Source organism: Xenopus tropicalis, chromosome 2 (genome assembly GCF_000004195.4).
Source record: "Xenopus tropicalis strain Nigerian chromosome 2, UCB_Xtro_10.0, whole genome shotgun sequence".
In the NCBI taxonomy this organism is placed as follows: Eukaryota; Metazoa; Chordata; class Amphibia; order Anura; family Pipidae; genus Xenopus; species Xenopus tropicalis.
This window is the reverse complement of record NC_030678.2, coordinates 137,206,968-137,229,202: the sequence shown is the minus strand read 5'-3', so window position 1 is coordinate 137,229,202 and position 22,235 is coordinate 137,206,968. Positions and strand designations below refer to the sequence as shown.

At 39.4% G+C, this 22,235-nt stretch overlaps 1 protein-coding gene across 1 annotated transcript in view; it reads right to left on the bottom strand.

The window, feature by feature from the left end:
* Positions 1–255: 255 nt before the first annotated feature.
* Positions 256–22,235, bottom strand: part of LOC105946553 (inactive dipeptidyl peptidase 10-like) — a 36,903-nt gene continuing 14,923 nt past the window's right edge. The window contains exons 2-10 of the mRNA XM_031897161.1: positions 17,282–17,396; positions 15,259–15,354; positions 14,152–14,246; positions 11,835–11,909; positions 7,776–7,828; positions 7,140–7,221; positions 3,782–3,902; positions 1,414–2,228; positions 256–379 (exon numbers count right to left, since the gene is read on the bottom strand). Of these exons, the coding sequence (XP_031753021.1) occupies positions 1,990–2,228; positions 3,782–3,902; positions 7,140–7,221; positions 7,776–7,828; positions 11,835–11,909; positions 14,152–14,246; positions 15,259–15,354; positions 17,282–17,396 (876 nt within the window). The 3' untranslated portion in view covers positions 256–379; positions 1,414–1,989. The remainder of the gene's footprint in view (positions 380–1,413; positions 2,229–3,781; positions 3,903–7,139; positions 7,222–7,775; positions 7,829–11,834; positions 11,910–14,151; positions 14,247–15,258; positions 15,355–17,281; positions 17,397–22,235) is intronic.

Here is a 22,235-nt window from a genome sequence, read left to right as displayed (position 1 = left end):
CATTGTAATATAACATTGTAATGTTGATCACCTGCTTGAAGAATGTGTAATTGTGAGCGTAATTTTTTCATTAAAACGTTTTATTACATTAACCACATGTTTTTTTTTCCCACACAAATGCAAAATTTGTCACAAAGCACCATTTTGGTCCCATTGTGACCGTTTTTTTCCATTAGCGATACATATTACATGCCCCCATATGTGTGTAGATAACAATAACTCTGCAAGGGCATGCAATAAATAGGGACTGTATACCTCTATACAGGCTCCTGTAGTTGCATCACAAAACGTGAGGACAGAGAGATTCTGCGATCGATTTAACCATTTCACAGCAAGCCGAGTATTTGTAACCCAGATTACCATTGTGATATAGAACTCCCTAAAAGAAAATACAAATAATGCTGTCGATAGGGATCAAATTACTACAATAACAGACATATTTGAGTAAAGCATTGATACAAAGTACATGTAACTTCCAATATAAAGTTGGTTTGTGCATGGTTAGTTTCTTATTTCTAACTAAATGAATGGGGTAACAGTACTTTGAGAATAAGCACTAGGGGGTGCAATTGTGAGCTCCTTTGTGCTACTGCACTCCTGGCAGGGACTTACTGTATGGAAGTGACCCCTATAGTGCTCACTGCTTACTGTTTCTGCTGTGGGTGCCATGAGTCTTAGTACTGGTTCTAATGCCTAAATATTTGGTTATTGCTTTAAACCAGCGGTTCTCAACCTGTGGGTCGGGACCCCGTTTGAAAAGACCCTTTCACAGGGGTCACCTAAGACCATCGGAAAACACACATTTCCGATGGTCTTAGGAATAATTTTATGGTTCGGGGTCACCAAAACATGAGGAACTGTATTAAAGGGTTGCAGCATTAGGAAGGTTGGGAACCACTGCTTTAAACCATTATAAATAATTATCATAATTACTTGAAATCATTGTACCCTGTGCACAAACCAATAGATTTATCTTGTGCTCTGAATCCTTTCCACTTGCTCCAAGCAGAACTGGGCCAATGCAGGTTGTTCAAGGCCAGCACTCTGTATCGTCTGCCCTCTCCTCTCACCCCCATTCCCTCCACCGGTACCCACACACTATCCCCTCAGCCCAGGGTAGTTTCTGACCCCTGAAACGCCTAAGGATGCTCCTGCAATGCCGCCCCCACACTTACCTTTACAGTGTCAGAGGGGGTCCAGGGTGGGCTGCATCGCTAATTTAGAGAGCACAATTGCACACAATTGGAACCTGCCTATGTAGAGCCTCCCCAACTGGACATGTGTCTCCTTTGCCTAACCCTAGTTCCAGCCCTGGCATCAAGAAATGTTAAAAGTAACATAGTAAATGATGTCTTTAATATTCAAACTTTGTTTTGTAAGTGACCCAGCCTATGGCCCAAGTGCTAATTATACCTGTATTGAAAAGTATCAGGAAGAAGCAGCTCAAGTGTGTGGGATGGGCCATACAGGTTAACAACAAGGACTTTCACTGTGGGAATATGCTGTCCGGCCTGAAAAAGAACAAGAGGACCTTGTGCAAAGTAAAGGACATGTGTGAGACATAGGCAGGCCATTGTATTTTTTACTCTGATTATTACCCAAAAGCCTCTGAGGCAATGAAAATAAAATATTCTTTTTCATGTAATCCATTTATCTACTTTCTTAGTTGGTTTGTTTTCGTTCCTGTTGCTACTTGTGCACTAGCAAATATTAATGAATAATCTTCATTTTATAAAAGTATTTTGCATGTATGTATTTCTATTATGACATAGCTTCTTCTGCACACAGTGCTGTGAGTTTTACAATACAGTAATAGTAACAGTACAGACAGGGGAGCACAATAACATACTGAGTTATATTCAGATAAAATTATTATTTATAAAGGAAAATGCACTTATATGGGTAATATGGCCCTAATCAATCTTTGGCTAATCAGAGACTGTCTCTTTCTGACTATTAATGGAGGTCAAAAAAGTAAAAACAACATATTCAAAAAGATAATTCTAGGCATGGAGTATTGGAAACCAAGAAGAAAATAAAGAGCTGTATACATGAGAAAATAAAATGACAGACCTTAGGGTAGGCATATTTCCTGCTGGCAGGGTAGTCAGAACCCAAGAAATATGTCAGTTCCATTTTGGGTACAAGGGTGTTGTTGATGGAGAGATAGGCAAGCCGTGTTCCATCAGGAGACCACCAGTGAGCAGCATAAGAATGCAACACTTCCTCTGCAATAAACATCATAAATCTTATCTATACCTATATTTAGCTCTGTATAAATATAAATACCAAGTAGCTTTAGTGACAGAGGGTCAGATTCAGTTTGATCAGAAAAACTTAATTCATCTCTAATTCAATCTCAAATTTCCCCATAGACTTCTGATGCATTTTCATGACATCATAAGATGTAAACATTGAACTAAATCTGTCCAAATGCCCCACAACTTCAGCTACTGAGGATCTGAAGTTTGCTTCATTGCCCAAGAACCCCAAACTCATATGGCACCTACATCAAATGATTACATTAGAACTTGCTTGTCTATTATTAGCTAGGGTCACGATCATTGGAACACCCCTCTCCCTGCTGTGTGATTTGTGTAACATGTACAACAAATCCCAAGCAACATTGTAAGATCTGTAATGTGTAACACGAGTAACATTTGTAGTGTGTAACTTGTAAGATGTGTAACATGCAGTGTGCAACGTGTTGACTGTAACATACAACCTTTAACATGTAATGTGTTTGCGTGTGTATAACATATACAGGTATATATAACATTTACACTGAGCACATAATAGGCCAGATTCAATTCCATGAGCAAATGTTAATTTATGGTTTATCATATGAAAACTTATGGACCAGAATTTTTTTTTCTCCCAATTCAGGACATGAATAAAGTTTTCACAGTATAAACAGTGAGATAAGTTCTTCTAATTATGGGAAAATCTGGAATTAAATAAGGAGATAAGCTTTTCTCATCAAATTGAATATTGCCCAATATGTGTAACCTGTGTATTAATGTAAAACGTAATATAAAACATGTGTAACATGTAACAAGACATGTGTAAATGTTGAATTGTTTAATGATTTTAGATTTTTCCCACACATCTAAAATGGTGTTAGTAATTCAAAAACAGACTTCTATGGCCAACTTGTATTTTCTTTGTTTTGCTGTGCTCGCTTAGATGTCATTTGGGTGGAGGATCCCAATTGCTGGGTGCTGCATTGTATGTATGTTGCCTGCAGTTGGTCTGTATGCACCCCCTGTATGAACCATTGGCCCAACAACCAAACACCTATATCAGTGTAATGGCTGTCACCATTTTGGTGCTCAAATCAGAAAAAGCTAATTTTGGCAACTTCTTTTTTCATTGTCATAGTTTCTTGGTCCCATAATGCTTCTTGCTTCCTTCCAGTACCTCCCTGCAAATGCAAGTAATTGTGGAGCCTGGCCTAATGTGGGGTTAGGGCTGCTGGCACTGGGGTGTGACTGGGTCTAGTATTACTGAAGACACATCATAGAAAAGACAAGACATTTCCTCTGTGTATGTGCGTAGTGATGCAAAGAGAATCTATAAACTGTCTGCTAATTTCCCAGTCTGATTATGTCAGCACTTCAGAATTAAACTTTCCTAACTAATGCAAGGACCATTGCTTTGCAAATGTTGTGGAAACTACACCTCCCAGCATTCTTGTGACTGTGAAACTAGAAGCTGTAGTTTGGAAACACATGTAGAGCCAGCAATTAATGCTTCTTCACTTCTTCAATTCTATCCTAACCTTGATAAGTCCAGTCAGTGATGCCATTGAGTACAGTCTCGGGATCTCCAGATGAAGTGAGCCGGAGAGCAGGGGCTGAAGCAGACTGTTGATAGTAAATATCATTTTGAAAGATGAATACCTGGGAGAAAGAAACATACATTAATTGAACATATTTGGCACTTGTATATAAATGCTTTTTGGATTAGTTGAATTTGGGACATAAATTGATCCCACTTCCTAACTAAAGCTGGCCATACACACTACTGTACAGCGCTGCGTACATAAGTAGCGCTTTATAAATAAAGATATACATACATACATACACGCACCGATAATATCATATGAAACCTAGTTTCGTACGATATTCGGTGCGTGTATGGCAAGTCGGTGAGTCGACCGGTATCGCAGGAAGCTGCTGATATTGGTCGACTCGCCGATCGGCCAGGTCAGAAAATTTTGTACGGTCGCCATAGAAGGCGCCTGAGCAAAATCTGCCGTCAGGGCTGAATCGGCAGAAGGAGGTAGAAATCCTATTGTTTCTACCTCCTTATCTGCTGTTTCAGCCCTGACGGTGTGTGGCGGATCTGATGATGTTTACACGAAACATCGCCAGATCGCCACATGTGTGGCCACCTTTAGAAGAAATCCCCCAACCACTGGTCAATCATTATCCAATTGCATTGCTCAGCCTGACTAAATGTAATAAGGCTTACAGTAGATGCAATGCATTGCCAAACTACACATGACAAATTGGATTGCAGACAGGCCTAGATCTGAGGGAAGGCCAGAAAGATTTTAGGGTCTGCATGTAGCCTGGTAAATGCATTTGCAATAGGGACTGGGCAGGAGATTCAAACAGCTGCAGTTACTAGTGATGGGCGAAATGTATTGGCAGGTATGGATTCGTGGCGAATTTCCGCTTTTCGCCATTGGCGGATTGTTTGGCGAAATGAATGAAAAAATTTGCTGCGGAAAAATTCGCAGAGCGTCCAAAAATTGTCGCCCGTGACAAAAAAATAGCCGCGGGCAACAAAAGAATAGCTGCGCGACAAAAGAATAGCCCTGTGACAAAAGAATAGCCGCGGGCGACAAAAGAATAGCCCTGCGACAAAAGAATAGCCCTGTGACAAAAGAATAGCCCTGCGACAAAAGAATAGCCCTGTGACAAAAGAATAGCCTTGCGACAAAAGAATAGGCGTGGGCGACAGATTCACAGATTTTTCGGCGAAGCGAAACGGGACAGATTCGCTCATCACTAGCAGTTACAGCAATGGGACAGGGGACCCAGGGCCTATTCAGGGCAGGTACCGGTTCACTAGGGGCAAGGTGTGTCTTGGGGGAAAGCAATTAATTATAAACTTAGGGTGAGGGTTTAGTTTTCCTTACCTCTAACATGATAGAAAACAGACAAATATTTATTTTCATTTTATTCTAATATCTTTAAAGAAAAGAAGCAAATAATCTCGTACACAGCTGGGTGTGGCTACACATTACTGGGGCGGGTAGGGATGGAAGGAACTAGTTGTAAAAGAGAGCAGCTTTCCAAAAGGCACCCAGAGTCAACTTTGTTTGGTCACATTTTCTAATGAAAGATCTAATACTGGTGTTTTTTAATTGAATACCTGGGTTTATATATCATTCCAAACTTCCAATTACGGATGCACCAAATCCACTATTTTAGGATCCGGCTGAATTCGGAACTCTTTGCGAAAGATTTGGCCAAATGCTGAACTGAATCCTAATACTAATTTGCATATGTAAATTAGGTTAACGAGAACCACACATTTTGCACATGGTGGAAAATTTTCAATTTACGTGTTTATGTGACAAAAGCACCTCTTAGTTAGTCACTGACTTTGGGGGGGGGGCACATGGGACATAACTGTTCAGTTAGTTTGTGAGCACGCAGGTCAGATTCAAATGCAAACTAACTGAACAGTTATGTCCCATGTGGCCCCCTCTCAAGTCACTGATTGGCTACTGAATGCTAACAGCTTAGAGTGCTGAAAGCAGGAAGTAGAGTTCTGGCCATTATGTTGGACATCTGCTCACTCCAGCCTTTATAGATTACATTTTTGCCTAACTAACTATATTAAAAAAAAAATTATTTTGCGCAGTCTATCCATTTTACCCAGTTACATTTTTACACTGAACTGCTCCTTTAAGGATTTGGATTTGGTTCAGCCAGAGGCATGGATTCGGCCAAATTAGAATCCTGCTGAAAAAGGCTGAATCTTGCCTGAATCCCGAACTGAATCCTGGATTCGGGGCATCCCTAGTTCCAATGCACTATGCCAACTGGAAAGGCAGCAGCAGGATAACAAAAGTCTTGTTGGTCAGGGATCCTCTCATTCCAACATTAAAATTGCTGAACGTTGCAGAATAAAATGAAGAACAAATGCAAAGCATTGCATCCAATTAAGGGAATTCACTTAAACTTTTTGGCAATTCCTCCTATGATGCATTACAGCTTTGTGAAAAGGAGAGACAGATCCTAATAGCAATAAATCACATAGGGGACAATTATTTATGGCCACATTGTCAAAGTTTGCCTGCAGACTGTTCTCTTCATGAGAGGAAGGAAAGGAAAAGCTACACAGATTTCCCCCTGTAGCACTATAAATCTGCCCAGTTAATGAAAGTTATTAATAAGAAAAATGATCTTAAAGGGCAACTACAGTATAAAGTAATTTGATATTTTCCTCTATGAGTTTGCCTAATGGAAATATTAGGAACCTGGCTGCGTTTTTATTTTCTTTTGCTTTGTTGTTGCCATTGGCATAACCTGAGTCCCCCCCAGCAAAAGGATTTTTGGGGTCCCCTACTGGCAATGACCTGCACCCTCACTAGGGTAACAGTCACATGTACTACACACAATAAGCAAGGCACCTCTGGTCATTGCTAGCTGCATTTGAATGTGTGTATATATATATAGAGTCCACACGACAGCACCACACTCCAAAGATTGCTGCCATGTAGCTGCCCCTGTGCACGGAATACCATATAGATACCAAATCAAACACAACCAGCACCAAGGGTCTTGTGGTTCAAATAAATATTAGTGTATTATTATTGCATGTACAACCGATGTTTGGAGCTGGTTGTGTTTGATTCGGTATATATATATTTTATTATTGTATATAATACACATATATTTTGTGTGTATATCTCCTTATTCAGTAGCATAACTACTTAGGGGGTGCGGGGGGAGGAGGAAATGTGAATGCACCCAGGCCTGCACCCCCTCTGGACCCCAGCAGAGACGCAGAAATAAAGAGGATTTCTTTGTATACATGCGCTGCTGGCAAAAACATTCACATTCAGACATCCTGCACCCAGGCCAAGGTTAGTTACATTACTGTCCTTATTGACCCACCACTTGACTCCCATGGGGTCCCCATGATGCATACTGCAGTGAGGTTTCATTTTTCCCAGGAGGCTTCAGGTCCCAGACTTCACTGTAATGAAAATGTATATTAGATAACTGGATTAGTATACTGTATATCCAGAAACTATTATTTAAAGAACAAAGCTGCCATAGTATAATATATATCATCCCATTAACTATGAATTAATAGAGCTGTTTTTCTGTCAAAGTGCTGCATATGTGCTTGAAAATAATACAGGACATACAGTATTTTGGCAGGGGGCAATCTAAATAAATAACTGTGTAAGGTTTTACTTATTTCTAAAATCTGCTGTTAAAAAATGTTCTGGAATTAACAGCATATATTTACAAGGTCCCAGAGACAGCTCAATGACAATGGCCTCTTTGGCAAAGAAAGAAAGAACTGGCATGGCCCAGTAGCCATTAGGAAAGATACATAGCTAGCAAGATGGAGAGGGCATGATTCATTTACTCACAATTATAACACTCGTAAGAACATGTTTTATGCACTTGCAGCAAGAAAGATACATTAGAAGTGGCATGGTCACTGGCACAGCTCATAAACTGCAAATGACATTTTCTTTCCATGAAACAGGGTGCTCATGCATAGCCGGAGTGTCTCACCTTGTCCGGATATTGTAGATAGAGTAGGAAGCCTTAGCAGCCACTCCTGAAATCTGCATCAGGAAACAAGAAGCACAAGCACCCATGGGATGTCAGAACTATCAGGCTTCATTGCACACAGATTGTAGTTTCTAAGATACTCGATTGCAATCAGGGTCAAAGGAAAAGATAATGAAGGCAGTTTCTGCCACTGATACAAGTTGTGTTGAGCTGATTTAATTCTATTTCTGCTGAAAATGAATCATTCCTAGAGGGACAAGGATTCCTGGACATGTGTTTAATAAATGAGTCAGTGAATTTGGGAATTGCTGCAACATTCAGTGTGATTTATTGGAACATGAGGTTTTGCCTGTGATTCCAACTCATTACTGTTGGATTAAACTGTGTTCTTTCCAAGCCTTGCAGTCTCGGAAATATTAGTGCTTCTCTTTCTAGAATCTACAATGAGCTAATAATGGAGCAAATCTAACTCTGCCCATTTTATAGGCTTACAGATGATCTTACCTAGTATAAACAAAGATTCACTAGAGAGAAGTGTTGCAGTACACTTAATTAAGTGAACACATAGCATTAAATTAGTATTAAAAATAAAATTAGAACAATGCAAGAAAAAAGAAAAATAGGAATAAAGACACCAAAAAACCAAGGGTGAAGACAACTGTGTCTCTGATTGCAGTTCTATCATTTGAATAGTTCGCAGGGGCCCCTTTCATGACATTTATAGTGTCTGCAAGCATGGGCACCTGGACATTAAATCAATTTTACAGTTGTATTATGACTCATGTGCCTTTAAACTCCCTTGCAACTTATACTGCTAATTCAGCCACAAAGAACTCCATCTACATGGGAAGAAGAAATGCTGACTAAATAGAAGAGTTTCACCAACACCCCAATTCTCTGACAAAAGGTTTGCTGCCTAAACTGCCCACTTTCCTTCCAGGGGTGTAACTACCAGGGGTGCGGGGGTGTGACTGTACTCGGGCAAGGAGAAGTAAAAATGAAGCATCTTTTTTTCCACAAATTGAGCCTGGAGGGGGTGGGGGCCTGTTTGCACAGCCCACACCTGGGCCAAACTTATTTATGTTACCGCATCCCTATATATATAAGGTGGTACCATTTAGATATATATGAAAGTTTAAGGACATATACTGGAATTCATGTGGTATAAACAAGCCCTGTGCCTTCTGCAGGCAGTACCTTTGATTAATTGTTTAAAGGAAAACTATAACCCAAGAACAGATTGTTTATCATATTAAGTGACCTATTAAAGAATCTTACCAAACTACAATATATATATCACTAAATATTGTCCTTTTACATCTTTTCCTTGATCCACCATTTTGAAATGGTCTGTGAATTGCCAGGGCCCCTACAGTTTTTGCAGCCTACTAATCCAGTCATATGTTTGTGGCCTACAGAACCAGATCATTGAAAGTTTGCAACTCTCATTTGTCACCACTTCACCTAGAGGCAACTGTGGCTTAATAATTATTATGCTTTACATAGTGGCAACGCAATGTACGCAGATCTTTCTTTCTTTTCTTTAACTTAGTAGAGCTAGTAGGCAACACACTAGGGTTCATTAGCTTTGGAGTCAGTTAACCTGTTAGCGACCTGGAGAAAACCCACACAATAAACATAAAAACTCCTTGTGTTGGGAATTGATCCCCGGACCCAATTACTGCAAGGCAGAACAGCTAACCACAATCTGTTAATTCAACAGTGATCTTCACAGCAACACCAATTTGTTAGTTTAACGTTATATAATACATATTTACATAGTTAAGCTGGGTTGGAAATAGTCCATCAAGTTCAACCCTTCCAAGAAAACCCCAGCGGACAAACATAGACCCATGCCATCACAACATCTCTAGGAAGGGCATTCCCCAACCTCACTGCCCTCACCGTGAAAAACCACCTACGCTGCTTCAAATGGAAGCTCCGTTCCTCTAATCTAAAGGGGTGACCTCTGGTGTTTTTATGGGAAAAAAGAACATCCCCCATCTGCATATAATCCCCTCTTATGTACTTGTACAGAGTAATCATGTCCCCTCGCAAGCGCCTCTTTTCCAGAGAAAGCAACCCCAACCTCGACAGTCTAACCTCATAGTTAAAATCTTCCATCCCCTTTACCAGTTTAGTTGCCCATCTCTGTACTCTCTCCAGCTCATTAATATCCTTCTTAATTTGCTTTAGCAGCCATGAAATGACACTTCCTGGAACTTATCTACAAAAATCCACAGATCCTTCTCAATTTAAAAATCTCCCAGATTTAGTGTGTAACTCGCATTTATGTTATTTCTACATAACTTCTACATAACTTTGCACTTTTAAACATTGAACCTTATTTTCCATTTTGCTGCCCAATGGAAGCTTGGTGCAATCCTGGGCAGCATCTAAAGCTCAAAATGTAAAAAAATAAAACAGGGAGTTTGTAATAATACTAATGACACTTCCCTGCCAGGTCACTATGCTTCCCCGCCAGTGGAGAAAAAGTCCCATGTGCCATTAGTGTACGCACATCTAACGTTGGTTTGTTCTTTGCTGGATCACTATTGATTAAATGAGAAGACTTAGTGCTTTTCTAGAATGCATGCATTACATACAGGCAATCTCATTTATTGATACAGTGTATAAGAATCATTATAAAAGGAAGGGGATTGTTTGTGGGATTAACGATTAGATAACAGAGTCCAAGCTTGGCTCTTGCTGCTGTAATGCCATCAATTATTCTCCTGCAGTGTATATACAATTTGCCCTGTGCTTTCAGCTGCATCTCCTATTCATAAATCACGAAAGGCGGCAGTAAGTTTTCATGTGCCCTGTCTCTATAACTCTGGCAAAAGGTAAACGAGCAAAAACAATTATGTAGGTTGAACTCCTCAACATTTATGCCCTCCAGATGCTATAAATCTGCCTGGTGTGAGTTGCATTGTACTGTACATTCTGTAGGCCAACAGTTCCTCTTCCACTGGGCAATGTGCAGAGGGTGTAAGAGGGTAACAATTTTTATGTTTTAATGCTTATGGTAGTTGTTCGGAGTCACCCTTCAGAGAAAGACATAAGAGGCTGATGGTGAATAGTGTGCATGTGTGTGTGGGCCAAGGAAAGGGATGGGGTTATTTTTGGCCAGACTGAATTTGAGCAATATCTGTGTGGCTACAAACAACTGAATGAAGTTCAGAATGTGAAATTTTACTTTTGCCTATGCCAAATAAGACAGTTGTTTGAGTTGAGCAAGAAGTGTGATTTCATGAGGACTTTTGGCAAACAAATCAAATCACCCGCGACAAGGAAGATTTGTCGTGTGGCGACTAATCTCCCCGTGTGTCACAACCCTTAAAGTGCTCTGCTTTCATCCTAAGTACTGTATTTGGCTAACTGAACAATGAGGATGAAAGGGATGAGTATGGGCTGAGGCAGACAAGGCTATAGGGCTAATGGCAGGCCGCTGCCTGATACTGGCTTTAATGGCAAGAATGTATCACTGTTGGTTTCTGAATGGAAAACAAGCATTCCCATAATAGTGTATAGGTAACACTCTAATGGTAAAGTTAGCAGGTCACTTGAAAATCAGGCACATTTCCAAACTAAATGCAATAATTTTATCCCTTTTGCATGAATTTTCTAAAAGGAGCCTTGGTTTTTACTGGTAAGAAATAATGATAGAAAAAAATGGTACTGATTTGGTTTTCATAGAGGTAGTAAATAGGCCCAGGCTGCCAGCAGCCTAAGCAGTAAAGGTCTAATGATATATTATTTAAAAATATGAAATCTAAACCTTTAATGTAACAGAAAATATCACTCCACTGTTTAATGAAATTGTATTATGCTAAAAGGGGTTCATTATGCACTGACATTACAGCTTTCAGGGTGCCCACATTTAACTTAGAAACAATCTATATTCCCACTAATTCCAGCCTCTATTAATTACAACTATTGTCTCTCATTCTGGACAGAGTAATCAGGCCAGACAGTGCTCTTAGCCTCATTATTTATCCAAATTCAATTGCTGTTTAAGCCAAAGACATTTGGCTGTGTATAGCACCATCATATTACCTGCTGCTTGTTGAAGATGAGGAGGATGTTTTGCAGGTCTGGAGACAGCTCTGCATTGGATGCTCTAAGAGACACCTGACAAAAGAGAATGCAGTGAGATAAAGGGAAGGTACTGAAATACTGCAGGACCAGAACATTTGATTGGGGGGTTATTAAAAAACAGATTATATCAAAAGCAAAGAAAGGTTGGGTTACTGAGACTTTTGTAACATGTGAAATTGTATTTATAAAAACACAAAAAAATTTACAGATGTTATTGAGTCAAAGCCCACGAGTAGCCCCAATCGTGTCTAGTCATGTAGATCTCTGACAGAATATGATACTTCCAAAGACTCTGCATACAAAATAAAGGCATAATGAAAAAACATCTACACTGTCTGAATGTAATAAGATATGACACTGTTCCTTTATGTATTACAGTATTTAGGTTATTTATAGGAAATACAGATGCAATTGCTAAGTACTCTCCATCATCCATGTGTTTTTACTTAGACAGGAAAGGATGAAGCCATGGCTGTACTGTGTGCATACATTAGCATTAATACTAATAGAATTTATACAGTTCCGTAAGCCTGACATATTGATTGCCTTAGCTGAGGCTTATTCCATAGATGACATTTAGATATCACTGCTGCCAGTGACTTACACAAAATGATATATTCTGCATAGTTTCTAGAAATTGAGACAGTTTGATTAAAATTTCATTACTCCGTAGGGCTCTTTGTCCATACCAAGACTCGAACTGGAAGACAGTTACTTTTGTCTGGATATTAATGCAATAGATTGAGGATTTATGTTTTTCATCATCATTCTCCTCTAGTCAAGAAACATTATATACACAAAATAAATAATCATATGCAGTACATGTGCACCAGCTACACAGACAAACTCTCTTCATCTACTAAACCACAGGCAAAGTACAACAAAGCCAACCATGTGTATGCCAGTGGTATGGTATCTTTCAGCCTGGGTGCTGATTGGTTGAATGGTTGACCAATGCTTTTCATTTTTTATTACTTGTGGTTTTTCAGTTATTAAGCTTGTTTTCACCAGCTCCTCACCAGTGGGAATTTCAGAAGCTCTCTGGTTGCTAGGTTCTTGTTTACCTTAGCAACCAGGCAGTACTTTAAATGAGAGACTGGAATATGGATGGGCGGGGGCATGAAAAGAAAGACAAATAATATAAAGTAAAAATAATAAAAATGATAAGCTCACAGAGGAAAAGCTGGAGAAATGTAGAAGAGGAAGGCAAAGAGAGGTTTCAGGAGGAGTTTTTTTTGCCTTCCTCTGAAACAACTAGCAGTTGGGCATATACAGGCATATAAGGTTGAATTTGAGGGACATGTATTTTTTTCATACTAACTTACTATGTTTGTTAAGAGGAAAGCAAATAATTGAGATCTGAAAAACAAAATGAAGACCAACTGCAAAGTTGCTAGGAATAGGACATTCTATATGAAAATGTAACTTTAAGGTGAACCACTTCTTTAACAAAAAGAAAATTCTCCACAGACAACCACCAGACACTTTCAGCTAAATGAGGCTGTGGAGTTGAGGGGGTACCCCACTCTTCCACAACTGGTGCATGGGGAGTATATATGCTTACCAGCAACGACAGGGGGCAGACAGAGATCCAGTGACTAGGGCAGCAGAGGACCTAAAACAGCCCTGCTACAATCCTTAAATAAAGTCTGGTTCTCAAACCATTCTATACTTTGCACAGACTACGATTCCATCTCACACATGTATTGTCTTATTCAGAATACTTCATTTAAAACAGAGTTAAATGCACCGCCACTAAGTACATGTAATAGAAATATACGATCACTATAAACATTCCCATTAATGTACTTCTTTAGAGGACCATACAAGGCACTGGGGAAACTGGAGTCCAGATTGGAGGGGAGCTGGCTGCCAGCACAGGTACAGGTAGTCAGGACAAGAGGTAGAAGGTGAGACACATACTGCTTTCAACCACAATTACAATTTATAAATCATTGAAAATACGCTATTAATGTATTTATGAAACATGCCTCAGAATGACATTTTCTTTTTGTAGTGGAGGTCACAAGTAAATTTTGTATTCAATAACTGTACTTTATGCACAGCTAGGACTCTCCTTTGTGCATACTGTGCAGAGATCTAAATACGTCCTGATTAAATAGATCTTTCTTATTGACAGGTTTAAAGGGTCATTCCTGATGGGTTCCTAAGGAAAGTGTCTAATACCTGCTCCATGTATGCCCATGGGTATGCATTATAATATTATTGTTGTATCCTGGGATATTCTTGTTATCAGAATAAAAAAAATACTAACAAGTGTGGTGTTTCTAAGCAGGATACGGAACTCCTTAGTCTTCACATTCTGTTGGATAAGATTTCCATCTCTGGTTTTTAGGATTATTTCTGTGTCTATACAAATAAGACAAAAGAGATATCCATACATTATTAAGGGTAGTTAATTACAGTTTCAAACTTATAATGCCAATATCAATGGAAAATATCCTGAATGTCACAAAGTGACATCCCTTGCAGGCAACTTTGCACAACTTCGGAAAACTGAAGCGCTATGAAGGCCTTTCCACCAGCGACTCCTATTGTTGATATTGGAAAGAACAGTTAGTTGCCCGCGATAGCAGAGATCTATCACAGGTGACTAACTCGCTCAATCTGGCATCAGTTTTAATCTCACACGGGGCAGTTACCCACAGCAAATTTTTAGCATTTAGATCAGCTTAGACTAAGGAAGGAATTCACAAAAGTGGAGTAAAGTGAAACTGGATTAAGAAATATGGAGATAAAAAAACACAAAATTTACAAAAACATTTTGTGACTTTTGTGCCAGAAGTGTTACTTCTGTGAAAGTCATAAAATAAAAAATCCTATTGGTTGCTACTGGTAACTACACTGGTTTAATTTAGCACCTGCATTTGAATATTAGCCCCAGGGAGATAAGTGGGGTTGCCTCCTTTTTTGGCGACAAAACCGGCTTGGGGTGGCCAGTGACATAATTTGGGAGTGGGATGATAAAAAGGGGTGATCAGCCATGGATAAGGTTAGGGAGGGGTAGCCACCCTTACAAATTTGCTGGCAAGTATATTGCCAGTGAATTTGTAATACCGGCACTGGCCCTAGTTGGTGATTTGCAGGCTAGGTTAGTCAAATACTGGTCAGATGGCAGCCCTAAGTAGCTGCTTACTAAAAGTTGATATAAATGTTATCTTTTGGGTACAAAACTTTTTAAAGTATCAAAAGCAAAGAATGAAATACATTTTTAGCAAGCTACAGATAGTAGATAGTAATCTGAGTGTATAATATTAACACATGTGCCTATATCTGCCCCTCTAAGTAAAGATCACTGCTCAGACACAAACAACAGATACCCTCAGTGTGAGGATGCCAACCTCATCTGATTTACACTTACCACTTGCCCAAGACAGTGTGGGCACATGGACCTGATACTCCATAGTCTCCAGGTCAGACAGTGTCAGGAATGGTTTCACAGGCTGCTTTGGATCCTCTGTTATGGAAAATCATGAAATTTGCATTAATGTATATTGTCATCTACCGCCAATGTCTCTACTGTTGTTGCTGAACTATAAGGGCGCTGAGCGCATAAATGCACATTTTTGCACTGATAGCATAAAACGCATATCTTGCGTTTATATGCCCCTTTTTAAAATGGAGCTAACTGCATTTTTGTCAGTTCCAAATGCAACCCTCTATTTTATTGTATTCAGAATGTGTGTTAAGTGCAGGAAAATGCTGCATGCAGTGTTTAAAAAAGCACAATAAAATATTGAATGGCATAAAACACTTCTCTGAATGCTTCTGAAGATAACCAAGAAGAATATAATGGAATCAATTAGCTGATACGTTCAGGTGCGATCAAACCTGCATCTCAAATGCATTAAAAAATGCCCCTGTGTAAGAGCCCTACTACTCTCCATCCAATGACTGCTGTGATCCCGGCTACTATAGTCCAGCAAGTAAATTGGCCGAAGCTAATACAATGGCTTGGTTATCTGCAGTATCTATTTATAGACATGTTCAATACTATTGTGGGATATAATATATATAAATATGCCATACAAAATGATATTAGAATCATATTATTCAAATTCAACAAGATGCAGGCATGCTGTGTTGCTGTACAGGGTCATCAAAATAAACAGTGAAAAATCTCCCTGGTTTATTGAAAGAGAATACAAAATGTACTTTTTTGTGAAATAGTCCTAGCTACTTTCTTCTTGTACATATCATATCTGTGGTCTTCTTGTCATGTGATAACGTTAACAAACATTTTACCTCTAGGGAAAATAAAGCTTTATATATCATAAGCTTTGCCTTCTGTGTGGCTTCCTTCGCGCAACTAATTATTCATTGCCTACATTGGAAACACATTGTTTCTCTAAGCATTGTGCTTCATTAGTCCCAGACTGTGACAAATTTTGTTTTAGATTAATTATCTTAAAATAATTCACTAACTTTTTTCTAATCCCATTTAGTTCTGCAGAGTATTAACAAGCAGCAATTAAATAAGTGGCCTTCGGGGGGCTTACATCTTGCTTTCTAGGGAATTAGGGTTGCTTTCTATCTTTGGGCCATTGGCCGTACCAGCACTGTACATATTTAAGGTATTTTTACAGGAGTAAGGGGATACTTGATATAATTCATAGAGCTTCAATTAAAAATATTCTTGTTTGTCATTTTTTGATGGCCCTAAGTGGTAAATGTAAGGATTTAATTTGCAAATGATTCCCTCATCCTTCATACAGATATGATATCATCCCTGGGGACACCTAAAGTCTATATAATGGACAAAGCACTACTGTTATATGCATAGCAAATTGCTGCCCAACTTTGATTGGCTGTAGAGTATAGGTAGGTAGGTAGAGCCATGTTCAAGCCATGTTCACTAATGAATTGACAGCAAATCGATAGTGGTAATGAACATCCTACTGTAATTTTTAAAGATATTATTTTTAGCAATTTTATTAGGTGTTAGAATCAGACACATTTAACAAACACCCCCTGTGCATGTTTTAGATCAGATATTTGTAAACTGAGCAGCAGAAGATCCAATATGGTAACTTTCACAACTACTAAAGATCGATGTAACAGATATTATGGTCTCTGCAAAAAACATTTCTTGTTATATGAACTATTAAATGAGGGCTTGAAGTGGAGTCTGTCCACGCTACTGTATTTCTGTATTATGAAGAACACTCATGGATGAAGCTGGCTATTTACATAAGGCAAGACGGTGAAATACCTGGCAGTTCAATCTATGGCTGCTGTTCCACGGATGTAGTTCAGATGAGATGCTGTTAAGTTAGTTATGAAATCACCTCTTTGGCCTAAAGAGGCAGGTTTCCATAGGTGGCTACAGTTAGTTATTATTTTTAGCAAAACAATGTGATATATAAGAATGTGCAGATACTCACCAGGAGAGAGCAGAAAAATGGACAACAACACCAGTGACATTACTATTGTTATGACCAGCACTGCCAGGCCAATCCCACGCCAGTTTCGAGGGGGTGCATCTGAGCCACCTATATCCTACATAGAAAAGAAACAGAAAATTACTGAACCCTCCCATCCCATAAGGAACTTTTTACAAGTAGTAGCCATTTATGCATTACACCACATATTCTAGGCATGGTTACCATCTGGATATGTATTGTATTATTATTGTATTTTGTTCAGCCACTAAAAATTGATTCTTGATGCCAATGTTATTAATAGATAAAATGTAAAACAAATGATGGAGGCAAGGGATTTTTCTGCAAAAAGAGAACAGAACTAGTGATGTGCGAAATGTTTTGCGAAAAATTCGCCGTGTGTCCAAAAATCTTCACCCGCGAAAAAAAAGAATAGTCGTGGGCATCAAAAGAATAGCCGTGGGCGTCAAAAGAATAGCCGTGCGACAAAAGTATAGCTGCGCGACAAAAGAATGGCCGCGGGAGTCAAAAGAATAGCCACAGGCAACAAAAGAATGGCAGCGGGCGACAAAAGAATAGCCGCACAACAAAAGAATGGCCGCGGGTGACAAAAGAATAGTTGCGGGTGACAAAAGAATAGTTGCGGGTGACAATTTTTTTTTGACTTGCAAGATTTTCTGCCTTTTGCTAATTTTTTGCCATTTCGCGAACCTTTTGAAAGATTTGCGAATTTTTGGCGAAGCCAAAGGGAACAGATTCGCTCATCACTAAACAGAACTTTAGTGCTGGACCGCCACTATATGGTGGAGAATTCTGTATGGGAAATGACAGGGAGAAGCAAATAGCCACCACTATGTGGAAGTATTAGCACCTCACCTTTTTCCTAAAGACCATAGGGTTTTGTGCAAAAATGGCTACAGAATTGAAAATGAAAATGAATTGTTAAAAAGCTAAGAGGAAAAAGAAAGGCAACACAAATATACATATTTAGAACTCAAAATGTTTCTCAACATGCTACTGTTAAGAAGCCTGCAAGACATTGTGGGGAGTCTTGGCAAGAGGGGGACGGAATTCTGCAAAACCAGGAGTGCTGAAAAGGACAGGCAAATACTGTTTTCATTTGTAATTACATGACAACTGAAATAACTCTAAAACCACAGAATTATTTCTAGTTAATGTATATTTTAGTGTTATATTCTATAATAGGGGGCGTGACCTTCATGAGCTCCAAGTAGGGCGCACATTTGCTGAGCTCGGTTCAGGGGCACATAATACTGCAAGAATACCTCTGCATTGCTGTCCGGCATTATAAAACCATACCGGAACAGTCCTGCAGCTTAGATGGTGCGAAAGGGTCGATGTGGACATGCCACAGGTGATGTAGTGCAACCATGAGCCATGCACTCACAAGATGGAGCCAAAACTAACTCGGAGCGTGCGGGCTCCCCAGAACCTGCGGCAGGAAGAGACATGGTGGCAAACAAACTGGCACAAATTGCAAGAGGTATGTCTCACGCACACGCATCTTGCATCAAAAAAACAGCAGGCTAAAATGGGGAATGGCGCCTCACCCACAGTATCAGTATCCCCTAAAGCTTCTCAGGAGCCAACACTAACAGAAGTCCTTAATGCTATCACAACAAATTATACAACCTTTAGTGGGTAAAACTGAGGAACTGAGAACAGACTTTGCAATACTAAAACATGATGCGCAAAAACTCCACAGCGCCTCTCTCAGGCCGGGTTAGTGCAACAGAGAAACAAATAGCCATACTAGAGTCTAAAGCTGATGAACTTGAGAATCGTTTACAGCAAAATAACATCTGCATTATGGGGATACCAGAGAGAGCGGAGCTGACATTTTCATAGAGCAGTGGCTAATAAGGATGTTTGGCCAAGCGGCCTTTTCACCTGCTTTTACAGTAGAGAGAGCACACAGAGTTCCAGCCAGACCAACACCGCTGGGGGCTCCCCCAAAGCCCTTAGCGCATCTTCTTAACTACAGGGATAGAGACGCTGCTCTAGCAGAAGCAAGGAAAGCTGGAGAACTTAGGTTTGAAAATCAAAAAGTATCACTATATTCTGATTTTTCGTTATATTCCATAATTTATATATATATTAGAATGCTATATCCTTCCGTAGGCAAATGTGTATTTTTTGCATTTATATTCCCTTTAATCAAGAAAAAAATGAACTCATATTGTGCCAGACCTCCCTATTGAGTTCCAAATCAGAGAAAGTACCTCTTGTATCTAGGACTAAAAATTACTTTGGAGCTGGATAAGCTACATGAATGTTCTAAACAGGCTGATATGGACAAGTGACTTATATAATTAGTTCAGTGGTTGGGAAGGATAAACTGCGTAAAACTCATAATCCTTTTATTTTTGTTTATTTAGGTTACTGTCAATAACTGTAAATAATGTACAGAACATGAACAATAAAAGGCGTTCTGTATATCATTTGGGCCAATTAATACTGAAGAGTTGGGAGCAAAGATTTTATTCTCATGAAAGGCATCAGGACTTTCATTCTGCAGCCACCACTGGGCTTCTTGATACATAACAGCCCAGGCTGAATTGGCTCAAAATACCCACTCATGCAACCAAATGCAATAGAAGCTTTTGTACAGACCAACACTGAATTTGGTCAGTGAGACAGAAAATAGATTAAATAAATATATGTATATATATATATATATATATATATATATATATATATTACATATATCATTTGCCAGACTGGGATAAACCCATGAAATACGTTAAACATACAAAAATGCATCCAAGGGTGATGTTGCTGGGTGGCAGTGTTGGTCAGATTAGGAGCTCAATAAATAAATGGATATAATATTATACTCTATACTTGCTATTTGTAGCAAGACTAAACAGTCTGTCACTTTCCTCGGAGGCAAGTAAGAAGCAATTCACATAATGAACACCTGGCAGTTGCTTTATACACAATATATCAAATGATATAGGGACCTGACAATGAATATTTTGTGTTTATTGTAATGTAATGTATAGTTACTTAAAATGGAAACAATACGCAGACTTGCACTCATTAAAACACCATACACAAAGTGCTCTTATCTATACTAGTGCCATGTACCAGTGTTCCGCTTGAGACAACTTTGGTGAATAAACTGTAAGGCCCAGTGTGTTCTGACAACAAGGAAAGCTTTATACATTATATTTGTAGGTGCTTGATATTGTGTCAGAATTGAAGGGTCTGTATGCACAGGGCTGCCATAACGCTGGAGCAGGGCACCTCAGTCAGGGGCTCTATAGCAGAGGGTGGCCCCAATAGACATGAAGGTGTGAATTGGGGTTTGCAGATGGATGTGGATTTGAGTATACAGGGCTTGGGTGTATCATTGGGGGGCTGGTATAGTGCTGGATGGCCAGAGCAGATCAGGGGTTCTATGCAATTTTTTTTCATTTGGACACTATTCCAGGGACAACCACCCAGGTAATAATTGGTGGGCTCTAGGGGGAAGGCCTGTGAATTTAGTAGTATGGGGTCCCATGATTACTTATGTAATATATACCCTGTATATACACCCCGGGCCTTGACTATAAGTAGCCTTCCACATATATAAAGTGAACTTATTTGCAAAAATCATTCACCTCTGTTATCTGGCACTAAATTCTGACTGTGGCAGGTGCATTGTGCTGGAACTCAGGGAAAGAAAGAGTGTAAAAACCATGCCAAACTGTTTCACTTTCTTGTACTACACTTTGAACTTCTTTAGTTATTAAAGTGAAATAGAGAAACGTATAAATGTATTTATATTAACAGAATTTTTGTATTCCTCAGTGCTGCAGGGTTGGTTTTACAGTCGGGCATCAAGGACATTTGCTGTGGGTTCCAGGCCCCAGAAGGAGGGGTGCAGGTTACTCAAGGAGGGGCCCCATCTCTCTCTGCAGCCCTGTATAATATAAAATCAAATTGCATCTTTTTTCCACACTGAAATACACTAAAGAAAATTGCCTACTCGCTGCTTTTTTTTAGATTTATTTTTATTGGTTTTTTAAACCTTACTGCTTGATTTCCCTCTAAAGCGCACAATTACAGTACAGACATTTTTATCTTCGTACTGAAATGACTAATGGTAAGGCTAGAATCCTGCAAGAATAAATGGCTGTGAAAGTGTTTGGGAATGTAAATCTATGGGACTCTTAGGGGAAATCCATTACATTGTTACTTCTAATTAAGAGAGTGCTGATAACATCCATCACCATTAGAATAAAGCAGATCTTTGGAAACAATCTGGCGCCTATTAGGTTTTATTAGAAGGATTATTGGGCTTCCCAAGCATCCTGTAATTGTTTATCTTTTATAATTGTTGGAGAAATGTTAAACTCTTAATAGGTGGATAAGAGATAGGCAAGAAAAGGGTCTCATATAGGTTTCCACACAAGCTGGGTTCTTAAAAAGTGCCTTAAACTGGCCCCATGCAGAACTTGACTTTGTTGAATCTCCCTTTTGGTGCTGAGCCGTTGGCTGGCCGTTCTGCTGTCCAGTATATTTGGCACTTATTGTTACTTCCTGTGTATTCCCACTAGTTGGATGACAATTATTTGTCTATTAATGGGAATAAGCCACACCCGTTGCTATTTCCCTCCTGACTCCAAGATGGTAATCGGACCAGTCCCTGGATCAACGTATACTTAGGGGCACATATACTAATCCACGAACGTCCGAAAGCGTCCGATTGCGTTTTTTTTTCGTAATGATTGGTATTTTTGCAATTTTTTCATCGTGTCACGATTGTTTCGTATTTTGCGTGACTTTTTCGTCGCTGTTACAACTTTTTCATTTATTTTCCGTGACTTTTTCATCGCTGTTGCGAAAAATTTGGATTGGTTTTTCCGCCGGTTACTATAGCAAAATACGATAAAGTCGCGACGGCGCCGAAAAAGTCGCGACAAATACGAAACAATCGCGACGGCGA